Consider the following 16,175-nt stretch of genomic DNA (forward strand, 5'->3'; position numbering starts at 1 on the left):
GTGCATGTATTTGTTTGTGCGTGTGTGTGTGTGTGTGTGTGTGTTTGTGCATGTGTGTATGTGCAGTGTGTGTGTGTGTGTGTGTGTGTGTGGTACATGCCTACTCACAGCTCAGCCAGAGAATACATCTCTTACTGCATCTGAAAAGGTAAAAGGTCCTGCGTGGGATTTTCTCTGGAAGATTATTCAGTAACAAAGTTTTGGATTGGAGTCAAGAAACAAACTAAAATAGCAGCTTTTTCAAGGGGATAGATCACATCAAACTTCAGTGAAGTTCACTTAGTAGTGAAGTGCTAATAATTAACAAATCTATCATTCCTCCATGGAGGGGAACACTTTTTTAAAATGTGAATGCATGTAATGAAATTGTCATGCCCATGGTCTTATATCCTAAAACCATACACCTTCTGATATGATCTGATGAACACATCACCCTGTTATTACCGGATGTGATTATTTGATGTAATGCAGTCCATGCAGTGCTGATGAAATGCTTTGTGGGTGTGATCACCGGGTCACACCAACACTTCTCTTATCGAACACAAATGCCGAGCAGGAGAAATGACTGGAAATCAGACGGGGAGGGGATGCTGACAGAAGCCATTTTATCTCGCTGTTTTGGCAGCTGTTCATTAAAGACCTTGACTGAATGTTCAAAAATGGAGCCAGTGATTACAAGCAAGGCAAATAATTTGATGGCACCTCATTGTGCACAATAAACCATTAGGTAGAGACACAATTAATGTGATGATGACATTGGAATCATGAATTATGCATGCATTTATGTTAGACTTGATGTAGTGGTCATCATGACATCACACACATGTTCTGTGGTTGTTTTCTGAATGTTCTGTGGTTGTGTTGTGTATGTTCTGTGGCTGTGTTGTGTATGTTCTGTGGTTGTGTTGTGAATGTTCTGTGGTTGTGTTGTGAATGTTCTGTGGTTGTGTTGTGAATATTACGTAGTTGTGTTGTGTATGTTCTGTGGTTGTGTTGTGAATGTTCTGTGGTTGTGTTATGTATGTTCTGTGGTTGTGTTGTGAATGTTCTGTGGTTGTGTTGTGAATGTTCTGTGGTTGTGTAGTGTATGTTCTGTGATTGTGTTGTGAATGTTCTGTGGTTGTGTTGTGAATGTTCTGTGGTTGTGTTGTGTATGTTCTGTGGTTGTGTTGTTTATGTTCTGTGGTTGTGTTGTGAATGTTCTGTGGTTGTGTTGTGTATGTTCTGTGGTTGTGTTCTGAATGTTCTGTGGTTGTGTTGTGTAGGCTCAACATGGAAACCCCTGCAGATAATAAAGCTGTCTCTAAATTCAACTGTGATGAAAAGGCTGCATATAAAAATAGCAATACCTGCACTATTTCCCTGCGATACTGAGAGTGGCCTAGTTTGGTTGTGAGCCTTGGGCGGAAATATCAGCTAGTCTTGTTACAATACCTGCCTTTGACCTTACACATTGCTTCTTAATAATACAGAAATGAAAATATTCCATCCTTGAAAACATCCAAGAATTAGACGACAGACTCACAGTTCACTGTGCATGTAGCATGTAGTCAGTACAGTGTGTGACCATGTACAGTATGTTCTGCACCTCTGTATACCATCACCAATGGGATGCAGACTCTGGTCAGATATGTAATTGTTTTGCATTCAAATACTTTTCTGTGCTCAATTGATCTTGCCTGGTGCAACTGAACCAACCAAGATGACCAGAAAGTGGGGGTTTGGACGTTTTGAGAGTATTTAATTTGTTCCAATACACCAGACAAGCTCAGTCAAGTATAGAATATTATTTGAATCCAAAACAATTACGTATTAGACCCAGGTCTGGAATGTTGTCATGAGAAACTAAGCCCCCAAGGAAATGGCATGATGGTTATTCCAAGCTTCTCTAAATCCTATCTGTGGTTTCTATTGGCCTGGGCTATGCTTACTCCATCCAACTGTCCTAAAGTTGCATTTTCAAGTATAGTATAGGACTTTTTTCAATAATGGTGAAGTAATCTGAAAAGTGATACGGTATGAAGCTTTAATATATGATTATAGATGATTCTGAATGAGATGCAATCAATTTGGATCCTAAACCAAAAGCATGCCTATCTCAATATCACCACAAATTGGTTTTGTTTTTCAGTATCTTCTGTAAAACAGAATAAAATGTTGTTCACATTTTTAAGATCTGTAGGTCATTGCTCTATTGTAAAATGAAAATAGCTCTGTTTGCTTTAATAAGCATTCTGGTTTTCTATTGTAGGACCTTCAGTGCCAAAGGCTGCAGAGAGAGGATCAATCACTGGTGTTCAAACAAATATTTCTCATACTGCATTGGTAAGTAATCTCTGTTTCTCAAATATTTCTGGATTTGGGTTCATGCTTACAGGTATCCTCAACTTGGGAAGAAATGTGCGCAGAATGGCACATTCAGAATATCATTGTTCTGGTTGCCAGTGGTAAATTGTTTACATTTTGTGTTATTCATGTCTAAACCAATTTGGGATAGCTGTTTCCTTGGCTTTCTGAATAGTGGTCTCTTTCCTGTATATCTAGGGTCGTAGTCTTAACGGTCGCTAATGTGTTCGCATTCACCACTTTATCATGTAAGTGGGGGTCAAAGTTTGCTATAAATAGGGCGTAAGGTTGTTTATATGTCTGGCCTCTCTTAACATTACATGTAAATGTTATGCTTTAGTCTATTCGAAGATCGGAGCATGGCGTAGCCTACTTCAGAAAGACCGAGCCAATTTCTTTGTTGAGGCTCACAAAAGAAACAACAAACAATAATGGCGAGTTCAAGTTCAAACATCATGGTATAGAAGTGGCATGGCATGTTTTTTGTCTCTAATTTAATTTCAGGGGTTGACGTGAACTGTTTTTCCCAGTCGGAAGGTGGTCATTCGGTCATTCCGATATGAATGCAGCATTAGACTGTCTTGAGATTACATTTGTTGCTTTAATAGAACATAGTTTTTGAACAGAAAAACAACGTTATTGTTAACGGCCAGTTCATATTCAATATCATGCCATAGAAGATATTAAGTCCTACATTTTTTATATCAAGTTTTATATATATGTTCATGTTCGCAAGAAGTTAGCTGGAGCGACACAGTCATATAATGCTTTTCAATCTGATGTGTAGGCTGCACTGTATTTTTTCTCTGCCATCTCTTGAAATAGATTTCTGTGGTCCTTAAGGTATTTTAGGGGTGTCAATTTATGCTTTATGCTTGTTTACGATTGAGTGGTATTCATCAACATACATACGTTGTAAAAAGCTGTGACTCCTCTTTCATAAATCAGGTGCAAATTCTTTGTTTGTTTCTGATCACGTATACATTTTCACACACATTTCTGAAAATTTTGATAAATGAGGCCCAGTGGGTACATTTAATAAAAATACATTAAAGAAAAGCTATTTAAATAACAATTATTTGTTATAATAATTGTTATTATATAAGCTTCCAAGACTTCCATTTTCATTTAAAAATGAAACTTTTGAATGTAATTCACTTATGATTATCTGCTTAGATAAGTACACATATCATATCATTAAATATTAAGTGTTTATAGAAAGTGTATACAGTTTAAAGCATTTTTAATCATGAAAAACTGGTTTAAGCTGGTGATTGGCTGATCGGTGTATTTTATTTCCGTAGTGTGAGCAGTGAATTGTCAGAGCTGTGGAAGACTAAAGCCTAGCTGTTGTAAACTCTTTCTCAAGTAACATGCACTATGCAACAGGTAAAAAGAAAATAGTTCCACATTTGGCACTTTCCTTCCCACAGTGATGCCTGCAAGGCAGCCATTTCAGCTCTGCCAACGGATTATGTGTACATATTATTACTTCCCTAGCAACTTTATTTTTATTTATTTTTATTAAATGTATCTGTATTTATGTTACTGAGCTAGCTAGTTTGTTAAACCCATCGCGATTAGTTTACTATTTCGACAATCTGCTGCCTTCCAGGCTTCATTGAGGGAGTATACTTTGGGCTAGAGGAACGCATTGGCAAATCATAGGAGACATCGTTATCTGGAATCCCACTGGGAGGTCCCAGCAATAGCCGATAGCTATGGAGGTGTCAAATGCTTCAAACAAAGTGATTATGTGGCCATGCTTCAATAAAGCTTCAATAAATGTAATGTAAAAACATAGCAACGAAGCCTGATGCTGCATTCACGTCATATTAGCATGAACTAATTAGCACCTTCCGACTGGGAAAAACAGTTCATGTCAACCTCTGACATTAAACACAAGGCAAAAAACTAAACTCGTAAACAAATCAGCCATGTCATGCCACTTCAATAGCCTACCATGTTTGCAGGTGTAACTTGAACTCACTGTTATAGTTTGTTGTTTCGTAGGTGTCCCATACATTTTTTATGGAATTTATATTCAACTCCACTTAAGCATTAATTAATCAGGATTTCCTCTGATTGTTTGTGTATTTCTGTCCTGATTTTTCGTGTAGCTGCCCAAATTGCACTCCAGACAAGCAATCACTGAAACTCTACTATTGCTTATTATCCAAGCGAAGACTACATATATAGTTATAAAATAATACCAATTTATTATCGTAGCATCAAGCAAATTAGCTATAGTTAGCTTGAAGAATTTACAAATATCCACTTAGGATAAAATATAGGCAATACGAACATAGTTGCGATTGCACTAGCGTTGTGCTTCAGGTGGATATTTGTACATTCGGAAGCTAACTAGTAATCGCTAATTCAGGATTTCTGTCCAAGGACAGAAATATGTCCTAGATTAAATAAAATATAATTACTTCTGTTTATCATCTAGCCAAAGAGATACCAGTCAATATGGCAAACAATAGAAGCGCAGTATGAGAACATTTTCGTATTTGTTTATTTATCTTTGCTTGCTATAAAGGGTAGGTGGCATTCTCTGAGTCACAGGTATGTTCTCTGCAATAATGATATGCCAGTTGATCAGAATTATATATGCAAGGACCAATAACAATGCCTTTACAGGCCTAGTAATAGTAAAGCCAGCTATGGTCATAGTCAGGCTTCTTTTGGATCAGTGCAAAAGCATATCTCCGTAGTATTATGATCTAATTATATTATCTGATTATGGTTCTCATTATGTGAACAATATGTCGATGATCACATGCCACCAAAAAAGTTGGCACTTGATTACTTTTTTCAAAACTACTGCACAAGCCTGTCATGAACAATATAACTGACAGGCACCTGTGCTTGCTCAAGCTAATAATATTGTATGGTTTAATAACCATAAAAGCAACATTAGCTCCTGCAAGCATGGGCACCCGACAATCCAGTACTGACTAATCAAAATCAACCAGTCTCAGGTAATGATGATGCCGTTTCACAGTTAAAGTAACTTAGGTAATTTCGGACTCCTAATGGTCAAGAGAGGAATTGCAACAATAGGCAACCTCAAACCACAACACTGCTTATGCTTCCCACAGTCTATGAATACAACCCGTAATATAACACAAATTGCGCTCCAGACAAGCGATCACTGAAACTCTGTATACTCTCGTTTATCTAGTTAGAAAACAATACCAGTTCGCTATAACAAGCAAATTAGCGATTACTAGTTAGCTTCCCGAATGTACAAATATCCACCTGAAGCACAACGCTAGTGCAATCGCAACTATGTTCCTATTGCCTATATTTTATCCTAAGTGGATATTTGTAAATTCTTCAAGCTAACTATAGCTAATTTGCTTGATGCTACCGATAACAAATTGGTGTTGTTTTATAACTATATATGTATTCTTCGCTTGGATAATAAGCAATAGTACAGAGTTTCAGTGATTGCTTGTCCGGAGTGCAATTTGGGCAGCTACACGAACAATCAGAATAAGCCCCCTTTAAGATTCAAGATCGTTCTTGAGATGTTCTTCCCACCCTTAGGATAAGGCACTGAAAGCTGAGTCTACCCTACAATATTACAAATACACAGCATGTGCTACAATATTTATAAGTGAAAGATTATGTCCATTCACATGGGAAGTTATTTGCGCATACTTTATATACCTTTGGCATAGCACATTTCCTCCAATCAGACGCTTTTCAAAAGCGCATTGTTGCCGAGTTAAATTGTTCTGGACAGTGTTTGTGTTTATTGTCCATGAAAATGCCTTTAGCGGCAGGTTTTGACCTCCCGGTCGGCGTTTCGCTCGGTTCCTATTCGGTGGGGGGGAAACAAAGGCAGGATGGAAGCCAGATTGTTGCGCAGCTGAATAGGGAACAGTAACCCGAGCTAACGCGCAGGGCTCATTGTGCCGGCTCGCTCCGATCGGTGCCTGATTGCCGTGGAATGAGAGAGAAACCTCCAGCACTACGTTGTGCATTCATTATTCAGCAGGCGTGCTCGCACAGACAGGAGAGAACAGTGAGCGCTGAACAAGCAGCGCCGAAGCTCCGGCGTGAATGTTCAATGTCATCCAAGTCAAACGTGCTGCAAACGCCCTGCATCACATTGTAGAATATCGAGGCGGAAGGGACAGTCTGTGTGACAGCCTGCTTGTTAAACTTTTTGAATGCAGTTTCTAGCTTTTTTCTAAGAAAATCTGCTATTTATTCTCCATATTGGGAAGCGACGGCACGGCGTCTGTGGAAAGCACACAGCGTCTCGCTGGATGTCTCCTGCAGTTATGAGGTACAGTACCCAACCTAACGGGGTTACATGTATGGGATTTGTAGTACAGTAAGCTATTATAGCTAGGTAGCTAGCTGCTATATCTATGCATTTTACATAGAGTACTTACATAGGAAATAGCAGGGGAAGAAGCAATGAAGTGCGCTGCTCTGGTTGGTTAGTTAATTGTAAAAACGCGTTTTAAATTAAATTGTCGAATGGTGGTACTGCGCGGTTTTTGGAGGTTTTCACAAAATTGGTACCTGAGAAGAGATGCCTAAAGGAGGTCACTGGAGCTGGCATACTGCGGAGGTTCTCCTTGCAGCATTCTGTGACCTCAACCAAAACTGTGAAGAAAAAGTGTACCGCTGCAGAAATCATAGCCAAGCATTGCAGTGGGTGTGTCTCACGTACGTATTATAGTTGTACAAAGATACTTTATGCTCAGTTTATTAGAATACATAACATTTTAACGGCATAGTTTTCAGCTTTGGAATTGAAGTTCTGCTCGACAACTGAACTGAGTAACTTTATAATCAAGTTAATCCATCCTTCAATTTGTTTTCCCTAAAATTCATAATTGATTTGCTGTTTAGATGTTTGTTTTTGATCACACACATTGGAATAATAATAAATTGTGTCCTTAATTAAGAATAAAATGACTTGGACATTTATAATAGCCTAGTGATTCATACCGTAACAGAAAATTGTGTTACGGTTCTTGTGGTTGTACAAACAACTGTATCATTATCAAAGGATTCAAAGGCACTTTGCTATATTACCCATGAACATTTCATTAGGATTTTCGTGGAGTCATTTGAAATGACTGCATCGGGTACTGAATAATTCGAATTTGCGTTTTGAGGGTGGCACACTATAGCTGCGGTGCTGCAGCAGGGTTCTTATAAAGGAGTGGATTCTCTTAAATATAGCCACGCTATTGAGAGCGATAGACTCAATGTTTCAGACACATCGGTTTTTAGTGTTTCTAGATGTGAAAGTGCCAGGAGATTTGTATAGTTTAATACCTGAATTTCTCTAACATCTGCAGTAGTAAGTGAATGCAGTGAAGGGCTGTGTCTGCTGACAGGAGCGGATGGAGTGTGATTTTTGGTTAGTCTCATGCCCTTTGGCTGGGGATCGCTGAGATTTGAAGTACTGACACACTGAAGTGGCCGTTGAGTTGCATGTCTATATTACCAGGAAACAGTGAACTGACAAAGACAATAAATCAGCATTAGAATTATGTTATGATTTCGACGATTTTAATTTAATCAGTTTTCGACTTGGTTGTTTTTACATGACTTTCCATCAGTGCATCAGCCCCAACATACGATGGATATATGTACCATTCTGTTACCTTTCCTTACAATTAATCACATCGCTGTTGAGCTCACAACTGTGGCATAATAGCTTCAGTTCTTTCGTTTAATTAAAAAATGACTTTGTTGACGCAGTCCTTTTGGTTTGGTAGAAAACTGGAGCATCCTGGCCGCTTGTAATTCCTTCCACATCCTGTACTAAAAATGGCGCTGTTCTGCTAAACAGTGTTCTCACTGCTGTAAGTTTGGATTGCATGTAAAACCACCAGCTATGTTTCTGTTAGTGTGAATTTATGTGACACTGTTTGTGATTTGTCAAATGGATAAAAACACTGTATGTACGTATATTCATAAAATATGCATGTTTATGGAAATTCAAGACCCTTTATTATGAAGATAACAATGAATTACATGTAAAATAACTGGTCTAAGTACACACTTGGTATTTGGCCATTAGGCTGCTATTATCCTTAGCAAGTAGGGTAGATGTAACTTCATTATACAATTCAAGGAGTCACTAAAACAATACATTTGTTATTTATTGGTAACCAAGCAGGCCTAATCTGCCTAAATACAAATCATCAAAATGCTATGATTATGGGAAAACAATTTGCCACAAAATCAACAAAGAATTGTTTTAATGATTCTATAACAGGTGCACTGTTCTCATGTTGATAGTGTTCAGAAACCCAAATTACATTATTGAGAACTGCACGTGAATGCTGCGGGTCAGTGTGCTCTCGTGTGTTTGTCCTTTTTTTAATAAAGACACATTTTTCGTAGGAGCCAAACAAACTTCACGAGTGGTCTCAGATGTTCGTATTGTGCACGGAAATGCAAGTGCACATTTGTAAACCCTGTTTTGTGTTTTTATTATTCCATTAATTCATTTTTTATTTTAATTTAGAGTGGCAAAATTATTTTAATAAGCCAATTCAATATTATAATTATTCATATCATTTAAAAATGAACAGGATTCAACATTAAAACATTTCATTCTGGTAATCCTGATAAATTATTGCTTAAGTATATATTGGATCGTATAAAAAATTGGGACCAATTGCCAAGACACTTCCTTCTCAGTTTGTGCAACACACTGGAGTCAGAACTCACAAGATCCACATGCCATTCCTGTCCAATTCTAGACGACATTCAGGTGCTTTTCATCCTCAGCTTTTTCTTAATTTTATAACTTTGCCAAACCATGCCAAACAAGTAAAACCATTTTAGTTTTACTTGTTCCATAGCACGTGGAGCTATAGACAGAGTTTATAACAACAGCAATATCTTCCCAGGCTTTAGTCTTCCCTGACCCTGACATTCCACTGCTTACTCCCATTTTACTCCACAGTGTGTATACGCCACCTATCGCTCATTTTTATTCCAGTCCTATATGGTGCATATGTACTATATAGGCTATATAAACAAAAGTAGGCTAATTAGCAACAGACTATGTTTAGATGTTAGTTTGGCACATCTCTTTATGTATCTACACCTGGACAATCAGCTTTTCTTAGTCCATTTTTGATAACAATAATGGCAAATTCAGGTTTACACCTGTAAACATCATGGCGTAGAAGTGGCATGGCATGGGGTTGATGCGCTTCATTCATTTACACATTTTTAAAATTAAAATGTCAAAGGTTGACGGAACGGTTTTTCAAAGTCGGAAGGTGGTAAGTTCGGTCATTCCGATATGACATGAACGCAGCATTAGGCTTCATTGCAATGGTTGACCTCTCTTTATATTATATTTACTGCTTTATTTTCTAAGTTTTGGCGCATGGCCACATAACCACTTTGTTTGAGGCTTGTGCAAGGACAGGGAAAATATACAGGCTATTGCTGTGGGATTCCAGATAGCAACGTCTCTTCAATGATTTGGCCAATGCGTTCCTCCAGCCCAAGGTACTTTCCTTCCTTCAGTGAAGCCTGGAAGGCTGCAGCTTGTAGAACAAGTAAGCTAATTGTGACGGGTTTAGCAAACTAGCTAGCTCTGTAACATACAGTAGATACAAATACAAATACATGGTATTCAGCAATGTACACACGTGTATACAAACAAAAGTGTCTACATGTGTTGTACATGTGATAAATCCAGCCAAATTTGTTAGTTTGGTTCTGATCACACATAAATTTGCACATGGATTTCTGAAAATATTGATGATTGTCTGTTCTGCTGAGCTGCTAGACCGTAACAGAAGTGCCTGTCTGCCTGCCAGGTTTGACCCAAATTGGTGGTTGATGCTGCGGTGATGGGTCATGTCTGTAAATAGATTTGCCTGTTCTACACTGAGGGAGAATAATGTGGATAAAAAATATGCTTTGAAACCCTGGTTGTGAGGGACAGTGCTGTCTATGGGGCAGCGGACTCTCTGTCCGTATGTTAATCCCCCCTCCACATGCCACTGGGGTTCAGTTACCTGCTCTGGCCCTTTCTGAACTGGGATCCTATATCTCTCTTTAATACTCTCTGAACTGGGATCCTATATCTCTGTCTAACACTGTGCTTTCCCCCTGGCTGAATAAAGTGAAAAATACAAAAAGAGGACTGTCCAATCTCCTAAAAAACACACACATTCCTCAACTGATACCAAAGGCGCATAGCTTTTCATACGGTAAATTTGGTACTCCAGCAATTTGGTCTTTGTCAGTGATAACAAAATGTATGCAGCTAGCACCAGCCAGGATATGTTCCATGTCACATCCCCCATATTTCTATTATGACCATAATGTTACATTGGCTGTGGATGATGTTATATTTCTGCCTGTGTAAGAGGGGATGGAACACCTGTCCTAAAATTACCTGTGTGTGATTCTTTTCACCACAGCTGTGCTCTCATTATGCTGGTAAAGTGTTCAGATTCAGCAGGAAGCCCATTTCTGCTGAGGCTTCAGGTTTGTGCCCTTCCTTGGGTTTTTCGACATGGTCACTGTATTCAGGAGTTCTCTGAGTGCCAGATTAGCAGGCGGGTGTTGGTAGCACAGCTATAGCATATTGGGGAGTTCTTTCAGTGCCAGATTAGCGGGCGGGTGTTGGTAGTACAGCTATAGCATATTGGGGAGTTCTTTCAGTGCCAGATTAGAGGGTGGGTGGAGGTAGCACAGCAAGAGGCATAATCCAGAATGAGAATTTGTACACTTACGGTATTTATGTTCCAGATGCAGTGATTTTATTATTTAATTTTGTTATGTCTGTAAGGGTGAGACCTTTTATTCTGGGGTTTGTCGTGCGAGACTCTCCTTATGTCCAGAACAGTGCAGATACTGTGTGTTTATTCTCCCACACTCACTTCCTCTGCTAATTAAGATTAATTAACATCTGCCCATTATCGGCTGACTAAACGTCATTATAACACATCTGGAGAAATACCCCTCCTTATATAATCATCTCTGAGCTTTCCCTCTTCCTTTGGCTCTGGCTCTTCCTGACCCTAGTCACACACCATTCAGCTATTATAATAGAAATGCTTTTCAAATTTCATTGGAGTTTGCAGAAAGCTGCTGCTAGCACAGTGGTGGCTTTTAAATAAGCAGATTGACATCTCTAAGCCTCATTGTCCCTGTTTTATTTATTTGAAGGCCGGTTCCGTTGAGTGGCTGGAAGAGGGTGGTTGGGTCAGAGGATAGATACTGTAGCTGCATCGCTTTCACGCCTTCTCTACACCTTCAATTTATCATACACTGAACTCTACCTTAATGTACCATGTGCACGTGTGAAATGCATGCATCGATACATCAAAATAGATTCTGCAGCATGGCTTACCTCGACTTTGCTTTTTCCAACTGGCTCTGTAAAATTCGGTCCAATATCTCGTATAAAGACTTTTCAGGGTTAAGTGATAATAACATGATAGTGTATTGCCCTGTTTAAAATTAAACTTCCCCTCATAATGTCCTTGAATGTGACATTTCTAAGGTCAGGTTCTCTTATCGGACGTTTCCTCAGTAATCCGATTGTCCTCCGCACATTCTATGGCAAAGTGCAATAATGGCTACTAATGCCGTTTGAAGGGCCTCAATCAAGTTTTTTTCATGCAACTTATTAACATTAATCAATTGCTCTTTGTATGCTCAAAGTGAAGAGGCAGGAGCACATTTAGCATCTGGTGAATTAGTTTTACTTTCTGACATTATGGCTCTAGTGAATGGAGCACAATAGCCAGAGTGCTATTTCTTTGCTCTAACTGAATGTGCAAGTTAGCCACAGTGCTATTTACTCTAACTGAAGGTGTCTGTTAGCCACAGTGCTATTTCTTTACTCTAACTGAAGGTGCAAGTTAGCCACAGTGCTATTTCTTTACTCTAACTGAAGGTGTGTGTTAGCCACAGTGCTATTTCTTTATAGTAACTGAAGGTGCTGGACGTCACTTTGAGCCACTCAGGGTTGTGTATACTGTTGGCAGAGGCAGGGGCAGTCAGCCCAGTAGACTGCTCTAGTGTCCATAATCTCCTCTAAATGTGCATCACTCTCCTTGCGTTTAAAGGGCCAATCCACCCGGAACTGAAGTGAAAGCATGTTTCCACGTTCCCTGTGTGTGCTTTGGCAGAAACTTCTGCTTTGTGTGGATGCAGTTGCAGTTGGATTTCTACAGTAGAAGAAATAAAATGTGCATTTTTGAGCTCTGTTGATTTTTGTGAGTAACTGTGGCATTATATTTGGAAAAACGTGGCTGTTGAGTTTAAAAAAAAAAGTAAACTGAGGTCTATTATACAGTACTGTGCAAAAGTATAACATTTTGTACAGATAAGATTCTTTCTAAAATAATTCAATGAAAGGGCGGAAATAAACATAATATACATTTTACATTACATTTTAGTAATTTGGCAGAATAGTTAAAAACTTAATCAAATCTATATTTTTCTCTGTAAAATTAAATCTTTTGGAAAATGAATACTTGGAAATCTCAAATGTGTTCTTTTATACTAACACACACACACAAAAAAACATGTATGTATGTATATATATATATATATATATATATATATATATATATATATATTATATATATATATATATATATATAAAGTCTAGGATGCCTAAGACTTCTGCACAGTACTGTATCACGACAAACTGCGTCTGAAAAAGTAATCAAATCTAGAACACTTGCCACACTCAGTGATACTGGATGGATATGTAGTACTGTGGGTAAGAGGAAACACTTTAATTACATTTTTGGGTGACCTGCCACTTTAAGGGCCCTTTTGTCACTCCTGCCTATGGATGAAGGGTCATGACCCTGCCCCCCCAAAAAAGTATTTCTCATTTATTCTTTTCCATTTGCTGTTTGTTAAAATATTATATTATTGTGTACACTCACTGGTGACTATTTTTGTATGACCTAATGTTTCAGGCAGTGAGGCGTGAGGACTGAATAGTTATGAATTTCATTCATTTTGTCATAAGCAGGTTTGGTCATAAGCTCAGTCGACATATGCAGTGGCTGTCAGTGACTCGTCAGTGAATCTGAATGACCCTGTCCTATTACTATCTATCTGATGATTTTCCACATTGTTTGAGGTTTATTGTTTAGAGTGACTTCAGCCATCTTCAGTTGAAGACAGTGAGGCACTAATTATTTAAAGCTCAAATAAATGATTCTTGCTACTGTGTTGATAAAATATAATAATAAACGGATAAATGATTAGTCTAGGTATGTAACATGTAACTAAGAGTTAAAACCTCTTTTGGCAGCAAGGCCAGCCAATGAGCACCTCCCAGTACAGGAAGCCATTCCCTGAAGGAAACGCCATTCCTTCTCCTAAATGTTGAGTGACAAATGGAGTCTTTGGGTGGCATTTTTCTCCTCAGGCTGTGCTGAATGTGTCTGCTGTTTTTACAGGCATTAGGCTGTGACTGAAGCTGGCTAATAGGAAGATATAAATGTTTGTTCTCGCTGATATTTATTTATGCATTAACGGTATCCCTGCATCATGAATGGCAGGAAGGAAGGTAATCCAGAACTGACATACGGTACTGTAGAGTAATTATACCCTGATTTCAGGCATCATAAGCACCCATGGTATTATTAATTAATTGCAGTGATAAAATGGCGGCACTCCTTGCAGGATACAGGAAGTAGAAGAGAATTTCCACAGACAACAAATTAAAAGCAAGAAAAAAAATGTTGATCCCTTTATGTGAAATATCAAACATAAACAGCCCAAGTAAAATAAAACCGAGATGGCAAACTTCCAGGCATGACAAAAGTTAAATAAATGAATAAAAAAAACCTTTATTTTATGGCTATAACATTAAAAAAAGAAAGTCAGGACATAAGAAAAGGCAGTATGTTTTGTCCACAGCTGGGTTTGTACAAGAGCACCCTTTAGAGTCCCTATCTATAAAAACAGCCCTGCATGCACCAAAAACATGTATGTGGTAGGATCCAGGGAGGAGAAAATCAGGTATCCTCATTCGGGCTGTGTAGCACACCTACCTAACGGCCCTGTCCTTGATAACCCACGGTCCCTGGGAGGCCCGGCCTCCTGCTGGAACTTGCCGCGCGTCATTAGTGTCTTCCAATCGGCCACACGTATGGGGGAGGGCCTGAACAGCTCCATTAGTCCCGGGTGACTGCTCCTGAGATCAGCACTCTGTCATCGCCTCACATTCCTAATCCCCCGTTCAGTCCTGTCATTGGAAGCACTTGTTTTTCTGGCAAACTTGGATTGTCTTCACTAATGCTGATTGTCTGTCTCTCTGTAGGCTGTTAGCCCTTTATTTTTAGAAACAATCAGAAAACATACATGGACGAGTTTGAATAAATAGTGTTGCAGTTGGGCCAAATCCAAATTTGCATTAAGATTTGGTTAAGATTCTGGTTGAAACTTTCTTGTGTTGATTGCATGTTAATTGCCATGTTTTTGGAGGAATACTAAATTGACATCAGTCATACAGCTGATTAGTATGTTAAAGAGAAATGTTTGTGCACTAACCAACTTGATATAAATTTGCCTCTAAAAGTATTGGAACAGCTTTTGAGGTCAAAAGACAGATCCGAATTTCAGCTTTTATTTCCTCGTATTTTTATCTTGATTTATGAAACAATGTCAAACATATCACGCTTTGTATCATTATAAGTGAGCAAAAGTATTGGAGCATGTGACTGGCAGGTGTTTCTTGTTGCCCAGATGTGTCCTGTGTTAGATTTGCCTGTGAAGACTGCATTTGTGTTAGAAAAGATAAACCAACATGAAGACCAGAGAGCTTCAGGAGAAAAGCAAGCCATTTTGAAGCTTAGAAAAGAGGGGCAATCGATCAGACCCATTTCACAAGAATTGGGGATGGCTTATACAACAACTTGGAATTTCCTGAAAAAGAAAGAAACCACTGGTGTACTGAGCAACAGACATCAAACAGGTCAACCATGGAACATATCAGCAGTTTATGCTGTGAAAAACCACCATACATCAGTCAATAACATCACAGACAATCTCCACAGGGCAGGGGTGAAGGTATCTCAATCAACTGTTTGAAGAAGACTTAGAGAGCAGCAATATAGAGGCTATACCACAAGATGCAACCCACCCATCAGTAGTAAGAATCAGAAGGCTAGATTACAATAAGTGCAAGTTCAAAAGTTCTGGAACAAAGACTGATGAGACCAAGATTAACCTTTACCAAAGTGATGGAAAGGCCAGAGTATGGTAAAAGAAGGAATCTGCTCATGATCCAAATCATACGAGCTCATCTGTGAAGCATGGTGGAGGAAGTGTCATGGCTTGGGCTTGCATGGCTGCTTCTAGGGTGGGCTCATTAATCAAAGTGGTTTTAATAAGTATTGTGCGATCTTCAGACAGTTCATTTACCATGAAGATCTTTGGAAAGAATGTCTAATGAAACATGACCTGAAGTTAACCTGGAGAAGTTGGACCATAACCAAGTTTAACCAGTACTGTTTATAAAATAATTTTATACGAATGTCTTAACTGATTGTGTTCAAATGGAAGTTCTGTTTAGCTTTCATTTTAAGCTTAACACACAAAAAGCTTGTTCACACTGTCTAAATTAAGCAGTGTAATCAGGCTCTGGAGACAGGCTGCCGAATGTGGCGATCGGAGATCTCCTGTGTGAACTCTCAGAACAACACTGAGGTGTCGTTAACAACTTTTTAAAATGCGTCTGGTTTTTAATTAGCAAAGTAACGATGAATAAATTACTATTTAAACTAAGTTGCTTGTAACTGCTGTAAATTAGCTCAGTATACATATAGTGTACTATG

At 38.7% G+C, this 16,175-nt stretch overlaps 1 protein-coding gene across 1 annotated transcript in view; it reads left to right on the forward strand.

Moving 5' to 3' along the window:
- The window catches only part of LOC133141714 (PALM2-AKAP2 fusion protein), a 134,853-nt gene that overhangs the window by 76,232 nt on the left and 42,446 nt on the right, over positions 1-16,175 (forward strand). The window contains exon 10 of the mRNA XM_061262368.1: positions 2,252-2,325. Within this exon, the coding sequence (XP_061118352.1) occupies positions 2,252-2,325 (74 nt within the window). The remainder of the gene's footprint in view (positions 1-2,251; positions 2,326-16,175) is intronic.

Source organism: Conger conger, chromosome 12 (genome assembly GCF_963514075.1).
Source record: "Conger conger chromosome 12, fConCon1.1, whole genome shotgun sequence".
NCBI lineage: Eukaryota > Metazoa > Chordata > Actinopteri > Anguilliformes > Congridae > Conger > Conger conger.